The sequence below is a fragment of the Dromiciops gliroides genome, chromosome 6 (assembly GCF_019393635.1).
Source record: "Dromiciops gliroides isolate mDroGli1 chromosome 6, mDroGli1.pri, whole genome shotgun sequence".
In the NCBI taxonomy this organism is placed as follows: domain Eukaryota; kingdom Metazoa; phylum Chordata; class Mammalia; order Microbiotheria; family Microbiotheriidae; genus Dromiciops; species Dromiciops gliroides.
Genome location: NC_057866.1, coordinates 256,718,736 through 256,746,686, shown reverse-complemented (window position 1 = coordinate 256,746,686; position 27,951 = coordinate 256,718,736). Strand labels below are relative to the sequence as shown.

General features: G+C 39.5%; 1 protein-coding gene across 7 annotated transcripts in view; it reads left to right on the top strand.

Annotated features, from left to right (window-relative positions):
* SEPTIN11 (septin 11) overlaps nucleotides 1-27,951 on the top strand; it is a 140,915-nt gene that overhangs the window by 87,962 nt on the left and 25,002 nt on the right. For all 7 annotated transcript variants that reach the window (XR_006353524.1, XM_043969859.1, XM_043969857.1 and 4 more), the window contains exons 3-5: nucleotides 4,478-4,673; nucleotides 21,812-21,998; nucleotides 27,019-27,180. Coding sequence is in view for 6 of the 7 variants with exons in the window: in XM_043969857.1 (XP_043825792.1) it covers nucleotides 4,478-4,673; nucleotides 21,812-21,998; nucleotides 27,019-27,180 (545 nt within the window). In the remaining variant the exon portion in view is untranslated. The remainder of the gene's footprint in view (nucleotides 1-4,477; nucleotides 4,674-21,811; nucleotides 21,999-27,018; nucleotides 27,181-27,951) is intronic.

Here is a 27,951-nt window from a genome sequence, read left to right as displayed (position 1 = left end):
CTGAGGCCGGATTTGAACTCAGGTACTCCTGACTCCAGGGCCGGTGCTCTATCCACTGCGCCACCTAGCTGCCCCAATATCAGCATATTATTAATAAAAGGAAGGTCCTTTGATCATCTCTCTTAAACCAAAGACCACCAGGAAGCAGGCTCACAGCTAATATAACTTTCAAAGCAATGAGAGGCTGCTAGTGACATTATGTCACCCTTGGACAGAGAAATTCTCTCTACTCAGACTACTTGCAGCCTTCAGCTATCTAAACAAAAGGATTTGTCTTTACCCAAGTTTAAGAGAACACAATGGGTTTCCACACCCTAGATTAAATTCCTTACAAGGTTGAGTGGGGTCTGACCAAGATCAGGAGAGTCAATGCAATCTTATTATCAATAATGTCCTTCAAGAAAAATGAACTTTTCATTCATTCATTTAGAATTTTCCCCACCTTACATGTAAAAATGAATTGTAACATCGATCTTTTTTTTTTTTTGGCGGGCATTGAGGGTTAAGTGACTTGCCCAAGGTCACACAGCTAGTAAGTGTCAAGTGTCTGAGGCTGGATTTGAACTCAGGTCCTCCTGAATCCAGGACTGGTACTTTATCCACTGCTCCACCTAGCTGCCCCCATAACATTGAGTTTTAAACTTTGTGTTCCAAATTCTCATCCTTCCTCCCTATTCCACTCTTAAGAACTCAAGCAATTCAATATAAGTTATACCTGTGGAGTCATGCAAAACATAGCAGACAAAAAAACTTTAGAAAAAGGAACTAACAACAAGAATAACAAAATATACTTCCATCTGTATTCAGGTACCATCAGTTCTTTCTCTGTAGATGGATTGCATTTTTCATAAGTCCTTCAGAGTTCTCTTGGATCATTGCATTGCTGAAAATAACCGAGTCATTTGCAGCAGATCACCTTACAATATTGCTGTTATTTTGTATACAGTACATTTCACTTTGCATCAGCTCATGTAAGTCTTTCTAGGTTTTTCTGATAGCATCCTCCTCATCTTTTTTTTATAGTAAACTACATTTATATAGTAAAAGTGAACTTTCTAAAATGAGGAATTTAGAAAAAGGGGAGACCTGAATCTCCCCCAAGATATTGGTTATTAATAATAATTTCTCAGTGCTTTAATAATGATAAAGGTATTAGGAGTTACATGTATCATCTACCTATAAAGGAGTGCAAACAGTTTAATGTTTGGCTTTTTTATGCTTCTCTTCAGTCTTTTATTTCAATGTCAAATTTTCTATTCAGCTCAGTTTTTTTCATCAGGAATGATTGAAAGTCCTCTTTTATTAAATATCCATTTTTTTTCTCCTGAAAGATTATGTTCATTTTTGCTGGGTAGGTGATTCTTGATTATAATTCTAGCTCTTTTCCCTTCTGGAATATCATATTCCAAGTCTTCCACACCCTTAATGTAGAAGCTTCTAAATGTTTGGTGATCCTGACTGTCATTCCATATTTGAATTGTTTCTTTCTGGCTGCTTGCAGTATTTTCTCCTTGACCTGGGAGCTCTGGAATTTGGCTCTAACATTCCTGGGAGTTTGCATTTTGGGATCTATTTTAGGAGGTGATTGGTGGATTCTTTCAATGTCTATTTTACCCTCTAATCCTAATATACCAGGCAGTTTTCCTTTATAATTTTTGAAATATGATGCCTATGCTCTTTTTTGTTATTGTGGCTTTCAGGTAGTCCAATAATTCTTAAAATAAAATTATCTGTCCTTGATCTATTGTCCATGTCAGTTTTTTCTTATAAGATATTCTGATAAGATAGTTTTATTTCTCATTCTTTTGCCTTTGTTTTATTGTTTTTTGATGTCTCAACTTCTGTTTACCAGATTATAATTTTTAAGGAATTATTTTCTTCAGTGAGCTTTTGTACCTTCTTTTCCATTTGGTCAATAGTTTTTTTGTTTTTTTGTTTGTTTTTGTTTGTTGGGCAATGGGGGTTAGTGACTTGCCCAGAGCCACACAGCTAGTGTCAAGTGTCTGAGGTCGGATTTGAACTCAGGTCCTCCTGAATCCAGGGCCAGTGCTTTATCCACTATGCCACCTAGCTGCCTTCCTTTTCCATTTGGCCAATTCTGCTTGTTAAAGAGTTCTTTTCTAAGGTGGATTTTTGAGTTTCTTTTATCATTAGCTCAATTCTATTTCTTTAAGCTATTATTTTCTTCAGGTTTTTTGTCCCTTATTTACCACGCTGTTAATTCTCTTTTCATCATTTTGTTGCATCATTCTCATTTGTTTTCCTCTTTCACTCTTTGTTGTTGTTAGTTATTTTCTTCCTTCTGATTTTCTTTGTGACCCCTCCTGAGTTTTCTTGGTAGAGATACTAGAATGTTTGCCATTCCTTCTCCAGCTCATTTTATAGATGGGGAAACTGGGGTAGATGTGGTTAAGTGACTTGCCCAGGGTTCCACAGCTGACATGTGTCTGAGGCTGGATTTGAACTTAGGTCTTCCTGACTCCAGGCCCAGTGCTAGCTCCACTGTATTACATACCTGCTTTTATCTGTTTCTTTAACTCTTCTGGGAATTCTTTTTGGGCTTGGGTCCAATTCGCACTTTTCTTTGAGGTTTGCTTATAGCCGTTTTCACATTATTGCCTTCTTTCTGAGTTATGTCTTAATTTTACCTGTTACTGTAGTAGTTTTTTATGGCCAGGTTCTTTGTTGTTCTTGTTCTTTGCTCTCTTGGTCTGCATTCTGGTTTTTACTAAGGAAGACCCCTATTTCCCTGCAGCTGCAAGCACTAGTTCTCCTCTTGTCACTAGAACTGTAACCAGGGTCCCTGTTCTCTTGCAATTGCCTTGTGAGTTTTCCTCTCAGCCCTGGAACTGCAACCCAGAATTATGTGTGGGCAGTAGAGTTGCCAATCAGTGCCAGCTTCACCCAGTGCCAGCAAAGGATCCCTTCTAATCTCTGTTACCAGTTGTCTGATACCCTCCACCCCACCCCCGAACACACATACACACACAGACCCTTACTATCTCTGAACTGAGAGCTTCCTAAGTTGCTGCTGCTGTCACTGCTGTCATAGCCACCTCTGAGGCCCCACTGATGGTGCTGCTACTATGCTCTGGGCAGGCCCCCACCCCAGTGTCACAAATCCCTTCTGTCAACCTCCTTAGTTATATCTTTCTGGCCTTTTGTTAGCTTTGCTGCTCCAAAATTTTATTTGAGGAGTTAAATAACTAAATAACTGAAATAATTTGATTTGAGGAGTTAAATAAAGTTTTTTGAGAGGAATGTTGGAGAGTTTATCTGGGTTGCTGCCTGTATTCCACCATCTTGACACCACCCCCAATTTTTACATTTTAAAATAAAGTTTTATTATATTTTAAACTGTGAAAGCCATTCTCAGTTCATTGGCCTGTACAAATGGTATAGAGTACCCCTGGTTTAGGACAGTTATTTCATTAGTAGGTGCTTTTAAATACCTGCTTTTTAAATTGAATTGATCTTAACCTTTAAAGGATTGTACACATTTTGTAGTTTTGTAAAAATGTCCATCCACTTTACACCACTAGGTGGTGTCAGAAAATATTTCTTCAAATTCAATCTGATGATCCCCATACTTTTTTTAAAGTGAGGCAGTGCATGGAGGAGGGAGGTGAAATTTGGAGTCAGAGGACATTTCATCTGTCTGAGCTTGAGTTTCCTCATCTATAAAATGAAGCGCTTACCCTTATCCTCTAAGCCCCACCTTCCAGCTCTAAATACTGGGATCCTTTGAGCCTGAAGGTGGTAAAGAATTGTCAAGTACACATACTGTCCAAAGTCCTTGGTGTTCTCCCAGAGCTAAAGAGTCTTCTTTCTTAAGACCCGAGAGTCAGTCACCCTTCTGAAAGTAACATATGAAATGTAATGGAATGCTATTGTGCTGTAAGAAATGATGAGCAGGCAGATTTCAGGAAAACCTGGAAAGACTTGAGTGGACTGATGCTGAGTGAAGTGAGCAGAACCAGGAGAACATTGTACACAGTCATAGCATCATTGTGCGATAATCAACTATGATAGACTTAGCTCCTCTCAGCAGTGCAATGATCTAAGACAGTTCCAAAGGACTCATGATGGAAAATGTTCTCCACATCCAGAAAAATGAACTGTGAAATCTGGATGCAGATGGAACCATACTGTTTCTACTTTTTGTTGTTTTTTGAGGTTTTTCCCTTTTGTTCTGATTCTTCTTTCACAACATGACTAAAGCAGAAATATGTTTAACGTGATTGTACAAATATAACCTATATCAAATTGCTTGCAGTCTTGGGGAAGGAGGAGGGAAGGGAGGGAGGGAGAAAAATTTGGAACTCAAAATCTTACAAAAATAAATGTTGAAAAATAATTTTTTTTAATTTAAAAGATTTTTAAAAGAATGTAACATATGAGTGTCTAAGAAAGAACCTAATAGACAAAGTTAATGAGGTATTTGAGGGATCTGATTCCATTTTGTTTGTGTGTGCAGGTGAGACGGGCATTGGTAAGTCAACATTAATGGATACTTTATTCAACACCAAGTTCGAAAGTGACCCAGCTACTCACAATGAGCCAGGAGTCCGGTTAAAAGCCAGGAGTTATGAGCTTCAGGAGAGCAATGTACGTCTGAAACTGACCATCGTTGATACTGTAGGATTTGGAGACCAGATAAACAAAGATGACAGGTACATTTCTGAATCTTTTCCGATTGCTCTAGGGTTTCTGGAGGGCTGTGGGCATGATGGTCAGGTTCCAGAGACTTTAGCTATGATACTTGGGCCCCTGAAAGGGATTTGTAAGACATGGTGTGCAATTATCTGTTAAGGGTTAAAATTCTAGCTTGTCTGTCTAAAATATCTAATGAGTGGTCGCCAATAAATTATAAACTTTAGCAAGAGTTAGACTTTTAAGCATTTATTAAGGAGAATAAGAATTTGGTAAAGAGAGAGAAAAAGGCCTAGATTCCTATCTATTAAAGGGAGAGCACATTTCTAGCTCCGCTCTCCACCAGAGTCCAGAGGAAAGAGAGCGAGACTGAGCGCCAGTCTCTTCCTTCCTCCTCCCACTAGTCCGCGTCACTTCCTGACTCCTGGTCTTGCCCTCAAAGACCTTCCCTTCATGGGCAGAACTCTTCTACAGTAAGTATCCAGCAGGTGGCGTTATTCCAATCGTTACAGTCCCCCCTGTTGTTCCTCAAGAAACAAAATGTTTCCTTGACGGAACAGTAAAAAGAATATAATAACTATTGCTAACTAATAATATGTGAACAACAATATAGAAAAGGAAGAGAGGAAAGTTTTGTCCAGAGGGGCGATTTTTTTTTTTGTCCTCATGAACCGACGCTTTGACATTAGTCTTGCAAAGGGAGGGCCTCTGCAGAGAATACATGTTACAGATGGTGTATATTATAACAGAAAGAGAAAAAAAAACAACAAAAACAACAAATCAAAACTGTTCATTTAAAGTCTCTGAAAGTCTTTTCTCAGATGTCCTCTAGGTGTAGTCGTGGAATGGAAGTCTTTTCAGGGGTTGATGTGTGGATGCTGGTAATCAGCCAGGAAAATTTCCTACAAAATTGAGCTTAACACAACTTTAAAATAGCTTTGTCAATAATCAAATCAAACAATGAAAGTTCTCAAAAACATGTCTAAGGGAATTCAGAATCTTAGTTGTTACACATGAAACATATAATAAAACAAAAATTGAAACATTCTTTAAAATTATAATATTACTGTAGTCCCCCCTTATGGAGGGTAATTGAGAAGATAATTGCTGCAATATTAATTATTAAAAATAATTTTATCTGTTTCATCACTTTTTGCATCATCTGCCTAATTATCCTCATGCCATTATGAGAAATTTTAAAATCTAATATAATTAGTAACAGATGTCAAGGCCAAATTCAACACTGTTATTTATCATGACACCTGAGATAATTATGGGGGTTACCATAAAAGAACAGAGAAATGATGGGATATGAGCATTCCCACACTTGAGCAATATGTACTGCCCATACAGTATGCCAGGCTTAAAATAGGTGGATGGAATATATGTCCAAGCCACCGAACATATTGGAAGAAACTGAGTCAGACTTAATCAGATGCATGGGATTGAGATGTCCATGGCATCAGGCATATAGGAGGGAGCATAGAAGCCAGGTGTAGAAGTGAGATGGGTGGGATGAATACTTCCAGCCATCTGTACAATATTGTGGGGAAAAATAAAATAAAATATTAAACCAAGAGAATCCAACCTCAACATTTGTCAAAAGCCGTTCTCTCAGCCATACCTTGACTTCATGCATGTCTCCCCTCATGTGACAATTCAGTGTCTGCTCTTGCATGTATTCCTCTTGTGATTGGATGGCACCTTGGCCAACTGGCATCTGATAACTCAGAATAAAGGCAATTAATGTCTTAAATGATAAGTTCCCATAATCCAAGTCTCATATGGATTTAAAAATTGAGGATAATAAATGATTGCAAAAAATGTGAATACATCTTGACTCAGAACACAATATATAATTATGCAACAATTTCAAATAATACCCCTTTTTTGCACTAGTATACAATTACTTTTGTGAAAAATCAGAACATATTTAAATACAAGTTAAAGCACAACAGAATATCAAAGAAAACTTTTTTCTGAAAAAAGAAAACTTTTACAAATGTTCCCCTCTTTTTTTTTTTTTTTTTTTTGGAATATGCTTATCAAAAATAATACTTCTAGAATCAATTTACGCTTGCCATGGCAAACAATTTGCCAGGGAAATGCTTTAAAGAGTTTGATCAAATAATCAGTTGAGAAAAAATAACAAAAACAAACAACTCAGAATATGGGAGCACAATACTCCTAGAATTAACACTGTATTATGAAATCAAAACCATCTTGCAATTTTTTCAAAATTAGATAAATGAATAGAAGAAAATACACATGGAACAATAAAAGACAGTGAAATTCAAACTAAGGAAATCTAAATGAACATGAACTTAAAGAGTATTATAAAATATAAACTTGATCACATGACTAAAAAGCTTTTACAAATATTCTCCTTGTTTTAAAAACTAAGTATAAGACACAATCTCAAAAGCATGAAAATCTCTATGAAAATAAACCCATACCATTAATTTCAAAATGTATATATAATAGCATAGAAATCCTATGTAACCTCTGAACTGATATTAATACTCTGAGTGAATTCAGAACACCTTTGATTCCAATATCTAAAATCCCCAATACTCATATCAATACCTTGCTGCTTACTTCTACATTTCTGTAAAATATATACCCTTCCATGGCAAAAGAGGCAGAGTCTTGAACTATGTTGATTGTCATTCTTATTCAGCTTAAGTTTTTCTTCTTTAACCCCTCTATATTGTCTGTCAGTCTTTTCACCATACAAATGCTTTATAAGATTACTAATTAAAGACAAAAGCAGGTTAGCAAAATTATGAACAAAACGAGCATATCTGGAATTTAAAGAGTTTTCTAAGATTGTCTCAAAAGCACAGCCAGGCCGGGGAAGGGCTGAGCCTGAAGCTGCAAATGCAGGTAGAAAAAGTTGAGCATGCGCATCAGATCTCTGGACTTCCCAGGCAGGGGAAGCAATGGGCTTGGCCATAGGAGGAGTAGAGGGTGGGGTCTGGAGAGGAGGGGAGGGACCAGAGCAATTTGAATCAGACTTGATTTTGAACTCAGGCCTGGATTCCTCTTCCCCCACTTTGCCTCCAGGTGCTAGGGAATTAAAAGCTTCTAGAGGGTGGGTCATTGCCTCCAGGCATGCAAAATTAGAGCAACAATTAGTGTTAGAACTGGGAAAAGCTGCGGGAATCTCTTCAGGTTTCTCTGAAAAAGCATGGTTGGGAGAGGGAGAGATATTTCCTTGTGTGAGTAAGTTGCTGGCTCTTTTAACAAAAATAAAAAGAAAAATAGAAAATCCACAAAAACAAAGCATTAACATGATCTTATCTCCCATTTGTCTGGTTAAACAGACCAAAATCAAAAATAGGATAATTAGGGAGTTTAAAAGGTCCATTCGAAAAAATTCAAAGGAAAAACACAGCCAGTACACCAGTACTTAGCAGTTAAAGGGAGAGGGAGGGGAAATTTCTTACCCAACCAGCAGATCAGAAGAAGACTGAGGGTTAGCTTTCCTCTTCGTGGTCAGCCATCTGTTAACGGCTAAAATTCTAGCTTGTCTGTCTAAAATATCTAATGAGTGGTCGCCAATAAATTATAAACTTTAGCAAGAGTTAGACTTTTAAGCATTTATTAAGGAGAATAAGAATTTGGTAAAGAGAGAGAAAAAGGCCTAGATTCCTATCTATTAAAGGGAGAGCACATTTCTAGCTCCGCTCTCCACCAGAGTCCAGAGGAAAGAGAGCGAGACTGAGCGCCAGTCTCTTCCTTCCTCCTCCCACTAGTCCGCGTCACTTCCTGACTCCTGGTCTTGCCCTCAAAGACCTTCCCTTCATGGGCAGAACTCTTCTACAGTAAGTATCCAGCAGGTGGCGTTATTCCAATCGTTACATATCTTAACTTGAGAGTAGTGCCTGAAATTCTGAGATTACTCACCTCCTTTGTTGTGGGGGCACCTAAGCAGAATGGCAGCATTGGTTTTATTCCACAGAACTCTTATAGATTAGAAAAACACCTGGAAGAAATCTCAGTGTAACAGGCAGGGCCATGGACTGGGATTCAAGTCCTGGATTCTAGTTTTTCTGCCACTCGGTAGAGAGTGCCCAATGATTTGTTCAAGTCACATCATCTTTTCTTAGCCATAAAACTGGGTTTTGAACTACATTATCTCTAAGCTGTTTCACAAGCTTTCATAGTTTGGAAGAGAGGACCATAGGAGAGTTGTAACTGAACAAACTGGCTTCCAAATGCCAGTGTTGTTGGCATACAACTCCTGGTATTTCCCACTGTGAAGGCAGTTTTATAACAGACCTCTTGCATGAATTGTCTGTTGCTCTGGATCCAAGGTATGTGGCACAAGCCACTTGTCAGTCCTCATGGTTTATTGCATCGCTTCCTGGTCTCTTCTTATTCTTTTTAGAGGGGATTGCAGTCTGGGTCCATGGCAATTCTATAAAGAATGAGTGAATAGTGAAACCTAAACTCAGGACTAGGATATGTTAGATTGGGGTTTACCTTTTTGATATTTGTAAAGAAAGTTTGTAGAGCAAATTATTTCATGAGTTGAACTCCTTGAGTATTGCCCAGGACTTGACAGAGTCAAGCTGTAAGTGCTTAATAAATGCTTCTTGACTGACTCCCTGTAGAATCACCATTGCTTCCCTCTTGTCTCTAGGATAAAATGTAGGCTCCAATGCTTGAATTTCTGCCAAATTGGTGATGAATCTCTCCATCCTGAGCTGTGATGGAGAGCAGCTGTTACCTGGATCCTACCTGAAGCTTTTCTCTTGTAGTACAGAGCTTGGCTCTTCAGGGTCACTTGCACACAGGGAGGTGACAGCTGCTGCAGGATTGTCTCTGTAATAGTTAACAGTCTGAATGCTAAGCAAATGAAGAGTCTTTAGAAATATATGTTGAGCAAGTCATGATTAACCTACTTTCCGAAAAGTAAACTATTTTAAGGACTGAAGCAGTTATTTATATGTAAATGGGAGCTATGAATCTCACCTTAATCTTCCCTACTCCCTAAAGCAGTTTCTTGGAGGAATTTCTTTTTAGAATCTCATTCTTCTCAGTTATCTCATTATAGAAGATCAGACAATGAAATCTGACTTAAAAAAACTTTAAAGTTCCAATCTGTATTTTTGTATACCCAACTGAGTCAATGGATTACTTTGCCCTGTTATTAAGAAATCATGTTAAGAACCAAAACAAGGGGCAGCTACTTGGCACAGTGGATAAAGCACCAGCCCTGGATTCAGGACGACCTGAGCTCAAATTCAGCCTCAGTCACTTGATACTTACCAGCTGTGTGACCCTGGGGAAGTCACGTAACCCTCATTTGCCCGCCAAAAAAAAAAAAAAAAGATCCAAGACAAAACTGAGGTATTTGGTATTATAGGACAGGGCTTCTTAAAAATTTTCTGCTTGCAACCCCTTTTCACCCGAGAAATTTTTACATCACCTCAGGTATATAAAATAGGTATACATAGCCTTTTATTGTTGCCAAATTTTTCTTGACCCCCTTCCTTCTGCCCCTCGCCCCGTTCAGTTATGTGACCCCATATGGGATCGTGACCCATGGTTTAAGAAGATAGATTATAGGAAATGAAGGATTTAGTCTAAAGTTAATTGGCATAACTACTTTGGGTATAAAATAAAATTTAAAAGCTAATGCTGTGTAACCTTGGACAATTGCTTCAGTCCTCAGCCTTCACCTTTTTCATATGTAAAATCTTGGAGTTAAATTATTAGATCTGGAAGAAACCTTGGAAATGATCAAGCCTGGCCTTTTTATCTGAAAGATGAAGAAATAGAATCCCCATAAGGTCAGGTTCTCTTCATCCAACATCACACAGCTAGTAGACTTCAGGGTCAGGAACAAAACTCCATGACTCCTGACTTTTTGTTGCATATTTTCTTGGAATTAGGCCTCTTCTGGCTTTAAAACTGCATGTGTCTATGATTGTAATGGGTTATACTTTTAAAACACTCCTTTTATCCAGGAACATTCATTGAGTATCTTAAATGATGCTGAGTTTCTCCTAAGGCAATTTTTCTTACATAGCTGGTCTAAGAGCTGTCCTTTTAAGTATGAAAAAGCCAAACGGAAGTAGGGCGGTTTCCAGTTCTCCTGGAAAGAAACCTCTTCGTTCACTTCAAATGCCATTAAAAAAAAAAAAAGTCCTTGGCCAGTTGGATTCATTTATCATTCACAGTACTAACCAGAAGAGAAGATAACTTTGAAGGTATGTGGCTAGCCAGTCGTGGAGTGTAGGAGATAGGACAGGAAGCAGCACCCACGCAGGATGCTCTCCTCTTGTCAGCCATGAGCATCTAACAAAGTTCTTTGAGAACAAAATATGTCACTCTATGAAAAATGCTTTACAAACTTGAAAGCTATTACTTTAATGTCTATTGTGGTTGGTTGTTTTTACTTCTCAGTTCAGAAAGGAAGTGAAAACTTCACTTCCATATGTATTAGTTTAGGATAGGAGGGTTCTTATTCCAACTCCAGTACTGGTGTTCTTCCTCCTAAAACAGGCTGCTTTGAGAGCTGCAGAATTCTCAGTTTCAAGTATGGATCATGCTGGCATTCATGCTGTTTGTGGCATCCAGTGTTGTTGATTCTGGCCTCTTTCCTAAGTCATTCCAGGAATGTCACTTCCTGGACTTAGGGAGCTAGATTAAGTCTTTCAAGATCCCTAGGATATATCATCCCATATATTTCAGCTCTAGCTGTGGCCATGAATTCATGCACATGTTTTTATGAGTTTTTATCAATAGAGTCTCGAATAGCAAGTGAAAAATTGGTGCTGGGATTTTCTTCATTTTCACAAGACTGCCTAGAGATCAAGCCATTTTATTGTTGTTGTTGTTACGTACAGGTCTTCTGAACTACCTCCCCCTTCTCTTCCCAAATAGACCACAACTTTCACAATTGGAATAATAAGGAATTGTTCAGATAAATGTAATTTCTTTATCCGCAGAGCCAAAGGCACATCAAGAGCTTTTCAATAAGCATTATACAGTTTTGTGTTAACAGGAGCACTTGCTGGTTAATAAGAACAACTGTTTTATATGAAGCCAAAATTGACCAAATGTGCATATTTTTATTATAGTGAGGCTGAGCTCTGCTGTTCAATAATAAGAATTTAATACTAGACCCAATGGAAAGAAGACTCACGTGTAATTGTTAGCGGGCCACAGATGATGTTACAATGATTAAATGCCAGTATAATCACTGCTAGATGCTAGGGGTTGGGGTGCATGCCCCTCCTCCTTCTCTACTCAGGGGCCCCTCTGCTCTGGAACCACACACATGATCCTGACTGAGCTCAGTTCTGAGGGAACTCAGCTTCCTGTAAGAACATCAGACTTTTCAGACACCCCTCACCTCCTCAACCCCCCACCTTAGCACCTGGGGGAAAACTGCTTAAGGCTTAAGTTGTGGTTCATGTCTATGGTCCCTTGCAAAGGCGGGGCATAGAAAGGTACTTACTATATAATGTAAACCAGGATGGGGCAGGTATTTGTTCTCTACATACAGAAGAGATATTAAACACCTTGTTTTTCCTTTTACATCCTGTTGGTAATTGTCTCAAGATTGTTGTTTGTTCTCCTGGGGTCATACACAAAACCACAGAAGCAGCAGCCCCAAACCCACTCAGCCTTCCCTAGAACAGAACACATACTTTAGCTTCTATACACTTGGCAGTTCACCATTTTTTGTTGGGGCAGAAGAGTGGTCCATCCCTGGGGAGAGGAATTTACCAGACTAAGGGTACAAGGAAGCAGAAAGCTTCCAGAGTAGAGTAACCCTCTTTTAAGAGTCTACTGAGTAGACCCTTAAGGATGAGCTCTTCTTGTTTTGTTTTGTTTTGTTTTTAATCAAATTCGATTTATTCATTCATTCATTCATTTATTTTTGCAGGGCAATGAGGGTTAAGTGCCCAGGGTCACACAGCTAGGAAGTGTCAAGTGTCTGAGGCTGGATTTGAACTCAGGTCCTCCTGAATACAGAGCTGGTGCTTTATCCACTGCACCACCTAGTTGCCCCCCTTGTTTTGTTTTTGTTTGGTTTTTTGGGGGTGAGGCAATTGGGGTTAAGTGACTTGCCCAGGGTCACACAGCTAGTCAAGTGTCTGAGGTTGGATTTCAACTCAGGAAGGATGAGATCTTCTTAATGACCAGTATAGGGGGGGCTGTGTCACCATCTCAAAACACCAGGTACCCTAAGTTCCTGAGTCATGCCAGACCAAGAATTTCAACATCACCAAAAGTAGCTCATGTGGTTGGCTAGAATCAATAATGGTAGTTTTGCACATGCCCTGTTCTACATCCAGTTGCAAAATGAAAGGGAAAACAACATTTAGTAAACTGGAATAGGGTAAGGAAGCAGATTTTTGCCTATTCCTGCAAAGTCACTTTGCCATCTCCCAAGTAAATGCAGATCTGCCTCTCTCAGGACCATAATTTGCCACTGATCCATAACATTCAATGTGCTGTTTTCTTTCCCCAGCTATATTGCTAAAAACTTTCATAGGAGCATGGACCATTATCTGGAAGGAAACTTAGAAGTCATTTAGAGCAACCTCATAATTTTGCAGCTGAGAAATTGAGGTACAGAGTTTAAGGCACCTGCCAAGATAACACAGGTAGTAGATAACAGCCAGGAGTTGAGCCCAAGCCTTATGCCTCCAAACACAGAATTCTTTCCACATTCCCTTCTTATAAAAGGAAGAAACTCTTTTTGGGGGGGGGGGAATGAGGCAATTGGGGTTAAGTGACTTGCCCAGGGTCACACAGCTAGTGAGTGTCAAGTGTCCAAGTGTCTGAGGCCAGATTTGAACTCAGGTCCTACTGAATCCAGGGCCAGTGCTCTATCCACTGCGCCACCTAGCTGCCCCCAGAAGAAACTCTTAACAGAATTTGTCCCTGGGGTAGAATGGAGTCTGGAATTTGTTCAGTACCATAGCCCTAGTCATGAATTGCTACCCAAGGGAAATTCAGTTCCTAGTCTGAAAGCTTTCTCCCATGGCTGATGAGCTGGTTAGAGCAGATGACCACATTTATGGAGCAAGAATTCTTTAAGAAAGTATCTGACTCACTGGAATCAAATAATGCATCGTTTCCAAGGAGATTCAAAACAGGAAGTGTGATCGTAACCTAGATACCAAATGTTTCTCAATTTAATTTTTTTTTTACACTTAAATTTCTTTTTTCTTTTTTTTTGGGGGGGGGCAGGGGACCTCTCCATAGCCTTGGGGGGGGGCAATGAGGGTTAAGCCCAAGGTCACACAGCTAGTAAGTGTCAAGTATCTGAGACCTGATTTGAACTCAGGTCCTCCTGAATCCACTGCACCACCTAGCTGCCCTACACTTAAATTTCTGGATAGATTGCATAATCTCCTTTTTGTATGTGCATCAAATGGCCTTTTCTCATTGTTCACTCCAATCCAAATTCTTGGGACATCTTAACAATTAAATAATATTTTGGAGATTTGTTGTTCAATCATTCAGCCATGTCCGACTAGTCATAACCCCGTGGTCATGGGGTTTTCTTGACAAAGATACTGGAGTGGTTTGCCATTTCCTTTTCTGGCAGATTAAGGCAAACAGGTTAAGTGACTTGCCCAGGGTCATACAGCTAGTAAGTGTCTGAGGGCAGATTTGAACTCTGGTCTTCCTTACATCATGCCCAGTGCTCTGTTCACTGAGTCATTTAGTTGCCTCTGTTTTATTATCCATTTTATTTATCTATTATCTATTTTAGAGATATCCTTTATCAGACTCTACATCAGAAGCTATGTATGCACTTTTATGTTGGATCATATATGGAGAGGGATGTGTTTCTTTGTTTTATAGAGTCCATTCCTGTCTGGGTTGAGGCATAGGAGGCCATGATTAATATTCAAGATGTTAGTGTATAAAGATTGTTGTGATGGAGGGGTTTGCCCAACTCAATGAAACTATGAGTTATGCCATGAAAGGTTATAGTGGAGAGTTCTGACAAAGGGAAATCCACTGGAGAAGGAAATGGCTAACCACTCCAGTATCTTTGCTAAGAAAACCCCATGGACAGTACTAAGATGATAAAAGAGAAAACACTGGAAGATGAGCCCCTCAGGTCAGAAGGTGTCCAATAGGCTACTGGGTAAGAATGAAGGACAACTGCAATAGCTCCAGTAATAATGAAGCAAATGCGCAAAAACTCAAAGGAAGCTCAGCTGCAGATGCACCTGGTGGCAAAAGGAAAGTCTGATGCAATAACAATCTATATTGCATAGAAATCTGAAATGTAAGATTTATGAATCAAGGAAAAGCTGCATGTGGTCAAACAGGAGATGGAAAGATTAAGCATTGACATCATGGGTGTCAGTGAACTTAAATGGACAGGAATGGCTGAGTTTAATGCAGATGGTCACTACATATACTATTGTGTAAGAATCCCTTAGGAGAAATGGAGCAGCCCTCATCATCAATAAAAGGGTGAGAAAAGCAGTCTCAAAAATGACTGCATGATATCGGTTCAACTTGAAGGCAAACCATTCAGCATCACAGTAAGACAAGTCTGTGCCCTAATCACCAATGCTGAAGAGGTCAAAGTTGAAGACCTACCTACAATAAATAAATGAAATAAAACAAAACAAAACCAAAAAAGTCCCATTCATCACAGGAGGTTGGAATGTTAAAGTAGGCAACCAAAAGATAATTGGAATCACAAGCAAGTTTGGGCTTGGATTACAAAATGAAACAGGGCAGGGACTAATGGAGTTTTGTCCAGAAAACTCATTGATCATCAAAACTTTTCTTTTCCAACAACACAAAAGGTGATATCATGAGATGGTCAATACAGTGGTCAGATTGATTATATACTTTGCAGGTGGAAAAGCTCTATACGGTCAGTTAAAACAAGACCTGGAGCTGACTGTGACTCAGATCACAAGTTGCTTCTTGCAAAATTCAGACTTAAATAAAGAAAATAGAGAAACCCATCAGACCGTATAGGTATGATCTATCATCATTTATGAATGTGAGGTGGAGGTGATGAATAGATTTAAGGGATTGAATCTGGTACACAGAATGCCTGAAGAACTATGGACAGAGGTTTGAAAGATTGTACAGGAGGCAGCAACAAAAAACCAAAACAAAACAAAACAAAAACATCCCAAAGAAAAAGAAGAGCAAGAAAGCAAAATAGCTGTCTGATGAGACTTTACAAATAGCTGAGGCAAGAAGGAAAGCAATGGTAAAGGAGAAAGAGAAAGATACACTCAACTGAATTTAGAATTCAAGAATATATAAGAATAGCAAGAAGGTTTTCTTAAGCAATGCAAAGAAATAAAAGAAAACAATAAAATGGGAGAGACAAGAGATCTCTTCAAGAAAATTCGAGATATCAAGGGAAAGTTCCTTGCCACAGTGGACATGATAAAAGACAAAAATGGTAGGGATTTAACAGAAGCAGAAGAGAGGAAGAGGCAGCAAGAACACACAAAAGAACTATAGAAGGAAGATGTTAGCATCACTGATAATTATGATGGTGTGCTTACTGATCTAGAGCCAGACATCCTGGAGAATGAAATCAAGGGCTTTAGGAAGCATTGCTAACAATAAGGCTACTGGAAGTGATAGAATTTCAGCCAAGCTATTTAAAACCCTAAAAGATGATGCTATTAAAGTACTGCGCTCAATATGCCAACAAATTTGGAAACCCCAGTAGTGGCCACTGGATGTTGCAATCCTAAAGAAGGGCAATGCCAAGGAATGTTTAAATTACCAAAACAATTACATTCATTTCACATGCCAGCAAGGTTACACTTAACTATTCTGCAAGCTAGGCTCCAGCAATATGTCAACTGACAATTCCCAGAAGAGTAGACTGGTTTTCGAAGAGTTAGAGGAACTAGAGACCAAATTGCCAACATTTGCTGGATTTTAGAAAAAGCAAGAGAGTTCCAGAAAAATGTCTATTTCTGTTTCATTGACTACACTAAAGCTTTTAATTGTGTGGATCACAGCAAAATGTGGCAAGGCTCAAAGAAATGGGATTACCAGATCCTTTTATCTGTCTCCTGAGGAACCTGTGTGCAAGCCAAAAAGCAAGAGTTAGAATTAAGCAGGGAACAACTTATTTGTTTAAGATTGGAAATGGAGAATGACAAGGTAGTATATTGTCACCTTATTTATTTTTTTTGTGGGGCAATGAAGGTTAAGTGACTTGTCCAGGGTCACACAGCTAGCAAGTATCAAGTGTCTGAGACCAGATTTGAACTCAGGTCCTCCTGAATCTAGGGCCAGTGCTTTATCCACTGTGCCACCTAGCTGCCCCCCACCTTATTTATTTAATTTACATGCAAAATTCCAGGCTGGATGAGTCGAAAGTTGGAATTAAGGTTGCTGGGAGAAATATCAGCAATCTCAGATATGCTTATGATATCACTCTGATGACAGAAAATGAAGAGGGATTAAGAAGCCTCTTGATGAGGGTGAAAAAGGAGAATGTAAAAGCTGACTTGAAACTTAACATCAAAAAAATTGAGGTCTTGGCAAATGGTCCCATCACTTCCTGGCAAATTGAGGGAAAAGAAATGAAAGCAGTGTCAGATTTTATATTCTTGGGCTCAAAGATCACTGTAGATGGATACTGCACCCATGAAATTAAAAGATGATTGCTCCTTGGAAGGAAAGCTATAACAAATCTAGATAGCATACTAAAAAGCAGAGACATCACCTTGCCAACTGAGGTATGTATAGTTAAAGCTATGGTTTTCCCAGTAGAAATGTATGGCTATGAGAGTTGCATTGTAAGGAAAGCTGAGCACCACAGAATCAACACTTTCATGTTGTGATGCTGGAGAAGACATTTGAAAGTCCCTTGGACAGCAAGGAGAGCAGATCAGTCAATACTTAAAAAATATTAATTCAAACTATTTACTTGAAGGTCAAGTACTGAAGGTGAAACTTAAATACTTTGGCCACATAATGAGAAGACAGGACTTTTTGGAAAAGACCTTAATATTGGGAAAGATTGAAGGCAAAAGGAAAAGGGGGTGGTAGAGGGTGGGATAGATAGATAGTTTCAAGGAATCAATGATCAGGAACTTGGACAAACTTCAAGAGATAGTGGAGGATAGAAGTGGTCCATGGGGTCATGAAGACTCAGACACAACTGAACAACAATAGTATATAAAGATACTCTGCAACTCTTGAGTAGCATGTCAGAGTTGTGGGGAAATGAACTAACTAGGCTTTTTATTATAATGTTTTTCAGTGAATAAAAATTTCAGCAATAATAGTAGTTAAAATTTATATAATTCTTTAAGGTTTTCAAGGTGCTTTGCAAATATTTCATTTGATCTTCACAACAACTCTAGGATGTAGGGGCTATCCCCATTTTACAAAAGAGGAAACTGAGTTTGAGAGAAGTTAAATGACTTGTCTAGGCTCACACAGCTATCCTGTCTTTAGACAGGATTTGAACTCAGCCCCTTCTCACTCTCTAGTGCTACACTTTACACACTATGCTATTTAGCAGCTCCCTATTGGAGGAATAAGCCCTCTGTTGACATGTGTATAGCCAAGTCTTTCAGAGTGGTTTGTCTTTACTGGTGGTTTGTATACATTCTTCTAGTTCTCGTACCTCATTCTGCATCCGTTCATAGAAGTCTTCCCAAGTAATTCTGAAACAATCCCTTTTGGCATTTTTATAGCACAATAATATTCTACTAATTAACATATCATAATTTCTTCTGCCATTTCCCAGTTGGTGGACACTCCCTTATTTTATGTTTTTGGGGGGTTTTTTTGTCACCATAAAAGAGCTTCTGTAAGTACTGATAAAGGTTTAAGTGTTCAGGATCCTGCCTAGTTTCTGGTAGAAGTGACCAAAGGAGTAGTGAAATGGCCTCTTTCTAAGAGGAGTTTTGGAAAGTTGAAAACAGAGATATCAAAGGCCTGATGACATATAAAGTGAACAATCAGCACCTGGATAATAGAATATTTTGCAAACAACTTTTACATACTGCTTTACCTTATCTGGTTTAAATGTCAGTATTCCTTGGAAAGGGAGGAGGAGGAGGAGAAAAGTCATCCATCCCTTGTTTATTACTTCCAGGGCTGGGGCATATGTGAGAAATGTAAATTCAGGAGACAGAGACATGCTTACACTTTAAAATGGAGGAGATTAATAGGGGGAGAGGATGTGGTAATAGCTTTAGTTTAGATGATCTGATTGAGGTTCCCTATCTACTTCTATGATTGTAATACAAAAAATTTTGAACGTTCCACATTTAACATAAGGAAAGAATTTCTTTTTTCTTTCTTGCTTGCTTGCTTTCTTGCTTTTTTTTTTTTTTTGGAGGAATGGCCAGCAGAGGTCAAAGTCTTTATTAAGTTGCTTTCCTTATGACTGAGGATGCAGGAATTGGACTGAAATTCTAGTAAGGGCTACAGAAAAATAATGAAAAGCTCTAGGGGACTGAGCCCTGCCAGGGGATGATTTTTTAATAAAAGGAAACCATTTCAGTAAGTTCCTTGAAGTTTCCTATACATGCAAAAATGTATTTGAAAGCAATTGCCTCAAACCATATTTTTGTTGTTGTTGTTATGAATTCTGGGACTTAGTGATCACAGTACTGTTTGGGCCAGAGTCTTTGGGCAGGTGTCAAGCATTTCCAAAGCCAGTTCCTGAAGGTGTAGCAGTCTTTGAAAGAGGATGTTTAAGGACTGTGTAATTAATTAGACTTCACTTCCCTGTGGAAGAAGTTGTTGTACCAGTAGTGGTTTACACCATTTCCCCAAACTAAAGTATGGACCCATTTGTGGGTTAGAGTTACTACCTATGGAGGAATTATAACATGTTAGAGCTAGAAAGTATCATCTTGGTCCTTTGCTTCAAGTCATGTAGTAACAAAATGGCAGAGCCCAGACCCAAGCCAAGGTCTCTTTTCCTCAGGAAGATGCTCTTATCCTAGGATGAGGCCCCACCTTTGGCTGCAATGGATCCCTTTAAAAGATTCTGATATGTTCACTCCAGCTTTGGGACTGGCAGGTTATGGGAATTTTGTCCTTTGTCATGGAATATTTTGCAGCATATATAGAAAAAAGAATAGACTTGTTCTGGTTGGCACCAAAGGGCAGAATTGGGACATTGGTGCGTGGACATTGCAAAGAAGTAGATTTAAACATAATTAACAAAGAACTTCTTAAGAATTAGAGTTAGTCATTTGTGTACTGGACTGCCTTCAGGGGCAGCAAGGTAGAACAGTGGGTAGAGTCCAGAAGACCTATGTTTAAATCCATCTTCAGACACTTACTAGTTATAAGTTTTATTGAGTTTTACTCTACTCTCACTTCCCCTTGACTCCCCTTAGGACCTTGGGTCCTACAATAGACCCATCTTTTGTAACAAACTATTAGAATTAAGCCAAACAAATTGACACCATTAGCCATATCTGTAGTCCACTGTGTGATGTTTAAAATCTAAATTGTGGTCACCTTAAATCAGAAGCTTCAGCACCAGTCTTTAGGCATTAAACATTTATTAAAGCATAGAAGTATTCACAAGGAGTTCAGAAAGTTAAGAAAAAGAAGTCCTACCTAGCCTAGAGTTCCAGCCTGGTTGGGTTCTTCCTCAAGTCCTCCTCCACGAGCCTGCTTTAATCAGGAACTGAATAGCAAGCTGACTGTGGAAGCTTTTTATAGGTCTGGAACAGAGGCGGGCCTTACATACTGCTTCAAGCTGATTGGTTGGCATCATCCAAATCCATTGGTTCTGAAGGTGTTTTCAAGGTGTGATTACAATCCAGTTAACTTGAAGTAGGCTAATCAGCAGTTAATCACTCTCACTTGATTCAATCAGTCTAGATTAATCTCCAGGTGGGTCTTTGAGTATCTGCTAAATCTCATTATCTCATCACAACCCCCTTTTGAAAAGAGATAGAAGAGGGCAGCTACTTGGCGCAGTGGTTAAAGCACCGGAGACATGGAGAATTCCTGTTCACTCGGGGCTTGCAACAATTGTGCTCTGAGGTCCCTTCCAACAATGACATTTTTTGATTTGGTGCAATTATTGAGACATCATTTTGTTTAAGTGTGTAGGTAGTATGTGTATTGATTGAACCCATGAATTGTAATAAATATTAAGAGCAAAAATGACATCAAGCAGCATTTGGACTTTAGTTTGGTTTGGGTTTTTTCCTCTTGGCTTATAACCAGCTTTCTCCTATAGTGCTCTGTCCACTTTCCTCCTTTTCATTTTAAAATGACTTTGCTTAAAAACAAACAAATAAGTGAAATGAAATGACTTTCCTTCCAAGGATCCCATTGAATCAATAGTGGTCCCCTCCCAGGACCTAGATTGTTGATGCTCAGTGCATTGTGGTTTCATAATACTTAGAACATTCACTAGTGGGATGCTAAGTTTAATGTTTAAGGAAAACAAAAGATCTGTCATTTGGCACACAGGCACAAATAACCACTGCTGCATTTGTCATAGTATTTTCATGAACAGTACCTTTAAAAGACTTTATGTACGTCCCTAAGACCTTAACAGTAAGGAACAACTCTGTGCCTCAAGGGGATGTGGGCCATTAAATATTTGCCCTATTCTTCCTGGTGGTAGTGTTGTCATCCTAATTGTGGTTTAGTCAGCTTTTTATAGTTCGTATTATATGGCACTGATGCTTCCAAATAGATAGTAACAGCATCCAAAAATGACAGCAGAGGATTTGGAATGCATTACTTGGTGCTTGGGGAGGAGGGGGAGCACAAATCTTACTTCTTCTTGGACCTATATTAAAACCCATTATTATTCTCTGAATCTAACTCAGATAAAGGAGGTGGAGAGAGAGTGTGAAAGTATAGTGAGCAGCCTTCCAGAAGTACCAGTGTGGTGTGGTAGGGTTAGTTCAATTATCATCATCTCTCCAGATTTATTCAGGATTGGGTAAGAAAGGGTAAGGGCCTAGGTATCATTTGCCTTTCAGCTTTTCTGATGTAGTTGTGAGGGGAAAAAATCATAACAGGGATGCTAGAAAAGATAGACATTCTTATCAGGTGAATAGCAGGAAGATAAATTCTAGTTAATGTAAATAAGCTGGTTTAAAGTAAAAATATAGTTTTCAAGCTCTGTAGAAACATGGATTGTTGTTATCATGATCATTTTATTTTTTTATTGTAGCTATAAACCAATAGTAGAATATATTGATGCACAATTTGAAGCTTACCTGCAAGAGGAATTGAAGATCAAACGTTCTCTGTTCAATTATCATGACACCCGGATCCATGCTTGCCTTTACTTCATTGCCCCCACCGGCCACTCTCTCAAGTCCCTTGACCTCGTCACCATGAAGAAACTGGACAGCAAGGTACTCACCCACCACAAAACTGCATTCTTTCTAGGTCATCTCTGTCCTAAAATAGTTGTTCCCAGCTGTGCCCTTGGGGCAGTATGGACACTTGATTGTTATTTTGTCTCTGAGAAAAATCCTCAAAACTCCTTCAAGATTTTATCATTCAATTTAGATTGCTGGGTTAAGGTGGGAGTTTTTTTGGGTTTTTTTGGTGAGGCAATTGGGGTTAAGTGACTTGCCCAGGGTCACACAGCTAGTAAGTGTCAAGTGTCTGAGGCCGGATTTGAACTCAGGTCCTCCTGATTCCAAGGCTGGTGCTCTATCCACTGTGCTACCTAGCTGCCCCTCTGGGTTGTTTTTTTTTTTTTTAGTGAGGCAATTGGGGTTAAGTGACTTGCCCAGGGTCACACAGCTAGTAAGTGTTAAGTGTCTGAGGCCGGATTTGAACCCAGGTACTCCTGACTCCAGGGCTGGTGCTCTATCCACTGCGCCACCTAGCTGCCCCTGGGTTAAGTTTTAACACAAACTGATTCCATAGCAGATAAAGTTGAGGAGAAAGATATAAGAAATTCAGGCAATTAGAAGATTAAAATTCGGTATTTGAAATGACAGGGTTTTTTTTCCCCCCAAACCTTTTAAGAGAATGTATATGTACGTATGTATGTGTATTATACACATTTGGGTGTGTATAGTCATTTCTATGTACACACATGTATACACATGTACCTACATACATGTGTTTATATTATACATTTGTTTGTGTGGCTTTGCATTAATTTAAGGTTTAGGCAAAACTAGAATTTTAAAAATGGTTTCTTATCTGCTAAGATCATACACTATATCTCCTCATTTGGAAGGGAGGCTGCCTGGTATGGGACTCCCTCCCTTCCCCCCTGAAGAAAGCCACCCTTTTATGCCATGTACGTGTACACACACACACACACACACACACACACACACACACACACACACACACACACAGTCAGTGGTTTTCATGGGTCGTTGTGGCCAAAACAATTAACTACTTGCTTCATGAGGAGAGGACCATGACCAGGCCCATACTTGAACTTGAAGCCTCTTCCTTTGGATAAGACCTGCTAGAACTTGTGATTTGTTGGGATAATCTTAAAACAAAATGCAGGGACATTCCCCGATTCAAGATGAATTAGAATGCAGTGGAAAGAGTACTAGACTTGGAGTCAGACAGCTGGGTCCACATCCTGGGTCTGCCACACAATTTCCTCTGTGTGAAGAAGGGTGAGCCCTTCTGGGCATCTAGTTACTCATCTTTAGAAATGAGGGGGATGTTTACATGTAACGGGAGAAAATAAAATACTTTATTAATTAAAAAAAAAAAAAAGAAATGAGGGGCATGCAGTAGATGGGCTCTCGGGTTCCCTTCAGGGCCAGATCCAGTGATTTACTTTAGTGATCACAATAGGATGGTGATAATCCCCTGGACAGCAATATGCTCTTCTCTGTGAGCTGACCCAGAAGAGGCTCCTCAGATTTCTCCAGTGCATTGAATCAAAGGCTCTTGTGTTGGCCTCGAAGAACTGACCCAGCTTCCATAGTTCTGAACTCTCGGTAGACTTTGGCTCACTTTTAGTACAATGGGGAACCGAAGCAGTAACACACGGTCTCCCAAGCTGCTTATTTCTTACAACTTTATATTGTGTGGGGGCAGCTAGGTGGCACAGTGGATAAAGCACTGGCCCTGGAATCAAGAGGACCTGAGTTCAAAGCCAGCCTCAGACATTTGACACTTACTAGCTGTGTGACCCTGGGCAAGTCACTTAACCCTCACTGCACCACAAAAAAAAGAGAGAGAGAGAGAACAACTTTATATTGTGTGAGTGCTTGACATCAGCAAAAATCTCTGTAGGGCTGAAGAGCATCTTACTCAAAGCATGGCCTACTTCTGTCTCATCCCCGTGACACAGGAAAGGCTGCACACAGCTGCGCACCTTTGACCACTTCCCCACAGAAGTGTTGTTAAACCAGAAAAATGAAGCTGATTGCCAAACATGGCAAAAGAAAGAACCAAAAACCTAAGGGCTTTTTCTGCCTCAGCTTTACCCTCCATTCCACAATCCTCCCATCCCCTCAAAACAGTAACGACCCCAACACAAATGATTCTGCACCACAAAGTTGAGGGACAAGCATCCTGACTTTCAGGGACTTGTTGGTTAGTGTAGCATACTTCAGAGAACCCTGGAGTTGGATCCATAGGACCATGGCTCAGATTCACAGGAGCAGCTCAGCTTTGTGATCTTGGGGGAGCCATTGAACTTCTTGGGGCCTCAGTTTCCTTATGTATAAAGTGAAAGGAATGAACTAGATAACCACTTTGTTTTGGTCAAACTTCTGCTTTGAGGAAAAAGAGAGGGCTTTGATCTGAATTATTTAGATTAACTCTCTATTCTAGTTCACTCAACTCTCTTTACTTTGTTTCTTCCAGAGGGATCCTCTTGGAGTATTCTTTCTTTTTCTCTCTCTCTCTCTCTCTCTCTCTCTCTTTCCTTCCTTCTCTCTTTCCTTCTCTCTCTCTCTCTCTCTCTCTCTCTCTCTCTCTCTCTCTCTCTCTCTCTCTCTCTCTCTCTTTCTCTCTCTGCTCCCCCCCTTTCTTTTTCTTTCTCCCTTCCTCTCTCTCTTTCAGTCAGCAGTTGGGGTTAAATGACTTGCCCAGAGTCACATAGCTACTAAATATCTGAGGTCATATTTGAACTCAGGTCCTCCTGATTCCAGGCCTGGTCCTCTGTCTACAGTGGCACCTAGCAGCCCCATTGGAGTATTGCTAACATTCTGACTAGAAAGCTGTGGCTGCCTTTTTTTTTTCTCATCCTGCAACATGCCCAAGGAAGAGGGTGAATGGTTAGTTTTTGTTATTGTTATTATTAGTGTAGTAACATATGATTAATAACATGCTATAAATAACACAATGTTACGTTATAATGTAATACAATATAACACGTTATGCTATTGTGTAACATACTTATATATGTTGATACATATTAATGTTAACATAATGTTAATATAGGTTAATATTAATATTTATTAGCGTGCCTGCCACCTCATTGCAATTGACCGGCAGCTTACAAATAGTTTTCTGTTAGGAGATCATAGATTTTGAGCTGGAAAAGTCCTTAGAAAAAGGGCCTTGCTTTACAGATGAAGGAACTGAGACTATCAAAAGATTAAGTAACTCACCCAAGGTGATACATGTAATATAGGCAGATTTGGGATTCAAATCCAGGTCTGCTCACTTCCAACTTGGAATCCTTTACATTGTGTCACACTGCCTCCCTCAGGATAAAGAGAGAGTCAAATGAATGGAGTCAGCCAACTCTTAAAAAAAAAAAAACCTTTCTGGTCCTCTGATTGACTTTCCACTAGAACTGTAATAAAGATAAATTGCTAAATGTCAGTAACAGATCTCAGGTTGAGACTCTTTCCCCCTACCAGTCAGTGGAAAAATATACCATTAATTTTGGAAAGTGAATATTAGAAATGTATAGGTTTGTTGTCACTGGTCAGTGGGACAAATATACTGTCTGTTTTTCAGGGCTTTATACAGCAATAATACAGACAAAGGTCTCTCTTCTTTTTTTTTTTTTTTTAAGCGAGGCAATTGGGGTTAAGTGACTTGCCCAGGGTCACACAGCTAGTGTTAATTGTCTGAGGCCGGATTTGAACTCAGGTACTCCTGACTCCAGGGCTGGTGCTCTATCCACTGCGCCACCCAGCTGCTCTAAAGGTCTCTCTTCTATATGTCTTGTCATGTATGTCAAATTTTGAATGAGATTCTGTGAAATTCAAGATAATTTTCTTTGTTTTGTTTTGGACAGCATAAAGTGGCTTTTTAAATTTGATATGCAAATATATCCCTGTCTCTTCCACTCCACAGACCTTTTAAGAAAAACTAAAAAAGAAAAGGGGTGGGAAGGAGGCAGTTAAACAGAACTAACCAACATATAAGGTTGGATCTGATAGAATGTGCAGTGGTCTCTACCCATAGTCCTTCACTCTTTAAAAAAAAAAAGAGGGAGTTGCATTTTTGCATTTTCTCCTCTCATCTTCGATGCCTAGCTTAATTTTTTTTTTAGTGAGGTAATTGGGGTTAAGTGACTTGCCCAGGGTCACACAGCTAGTAAGTGTTAAGTGTCTGAGGCCAGATTTGAACTCAGGTACTCCTGACTCCAGGGCTGGTGCTCTATCCACTGCGCCACCTAGCTGTCCCTAGCTTAATTATTGTGATTGGACTCTTCAATTTCTGAGGCATCTTCTCATTTTTTCCATTTACATCACTGGAGTCGTTCTGTATGTTGTTTTGCCGTTTCTGCTTCCCTCACTTCACACCAATGCATATAACTCTTCCTGTGTCAAGAAAATGTTCAAGTCACTGAAACTATTTTCATTCTGATGTTTTTGTCCTTTGGAGCATTTTTAGGCAATCAGGAGAGAACTGATTGCTCAATCTCTAATGTGTTTGTTTTTAGTCCCCTTAAAAATACTGACTACACTTGTGCAGTGCTGCTATAATTCTCACTTCATGCTGCACAGATTCCCAAGAACAGATGGTCATCGTTACCTTTAGAAGGTGGGGCAGAGAGCTCATTTGCTAGCACAGGTCTAAAGAGTGGGTGGTTTCTTTCCTGTGTTACAGTTGTTTGTCACTGACTGAAAGACAGCATTTCCTTTCTAACCTTTGGAGGGGAAAAAAAAAAAGACTTGCGCCAGGGTGGAAATAGCAAGTCATTCCAATGTATCAAACTATAGTTCTCTGCAGCCAGAATGGTTTAACTGTTTTCTTGGAGGAAGGAGTGAAAGAGTTAGGAAATAAAATATCAGATATCTTTTGAATTTGTATTTCAGGAGATGATCTGATATTTACACTGATATTTATTTGGCATTTATTTTCAGGGATGGGTTGTGGGGTTTTTTTTGCCATTTTTCATTCATTTGTCTGATCTATTGCTTCCATATTTTTCTAAGACTGTTGTGGCCTAAAATGAACTTTTCTTTTAAATTATAGGTGAACATCATCCCCATCATAGCAAAAGCAGACACCATTGCCAAAAATGAGCTGCACAAATTCAAGAGTAAAATCATGAGTGAACTCGTCAGTAATGGTGTTCAGATATACCAGTTCCCTACGGATGAAGAGACAGTGGCAGAGATTAATGCGACAATGAGTGTAAGTTGACCTAGGACAATGAATGCTTATACCAGTGAGTATCCTGAGAAGTAAACAGCATGGTGTGGGTGGCAGGCAGAGCACCAAACATCCAGTCAGAACTGATTTCTATATCCTGTGATGAAACAAACTTGCTCTATGATGACAGGCAAGCCACTTGGCCCCTGAGCCTCAGTTTCCTTATATGTAAAATGGGGGAATTGGATAAACTGAGGTCTCTTCCATCTTGAATGTTTTATGTCTATGACCCATCTGGAAAAAAATTAAAGGAAACTACCAAGCCCAACATTCTATAACTGGCTTTCTACCTGTATGCTCCTTCTCAGTCTCCTTTGCTGGATCTTCCTCCAGGTCATGTCTACTGACTATGGGTAGACTCCAAGGCTCTGTCCTGTCCTCCCTCCATGCCATCAGCTTTCATGGGGTAACTTATCTCTATAGATCATTCTTGGATCTACTTATCCAACCCTACCCTTTCTCCTGAACTCCAGTCTTGTGCCTTCAACAATCTCTTGTACTTCTCAAACTGGATGTCCTACAGACTTCTCAAACACAACTTCTCCAAAACATAACTCATCTTTCCCCCAAGGCCTCCTCTTTTCCTAACTTCCTTATTACTGTTGAAGGTACCACTAGCCTCATCATCCAGGCTGACTGGGACTCAGCAGCTCAGGGTCATCCTTGAGTCTTCACTGTCAGTCAACCCCCATATCTGGTGCGTTGTCAAGTTTTATAGCTTCTCCCTTTCTGGCATCTCTCATATCCATCCAT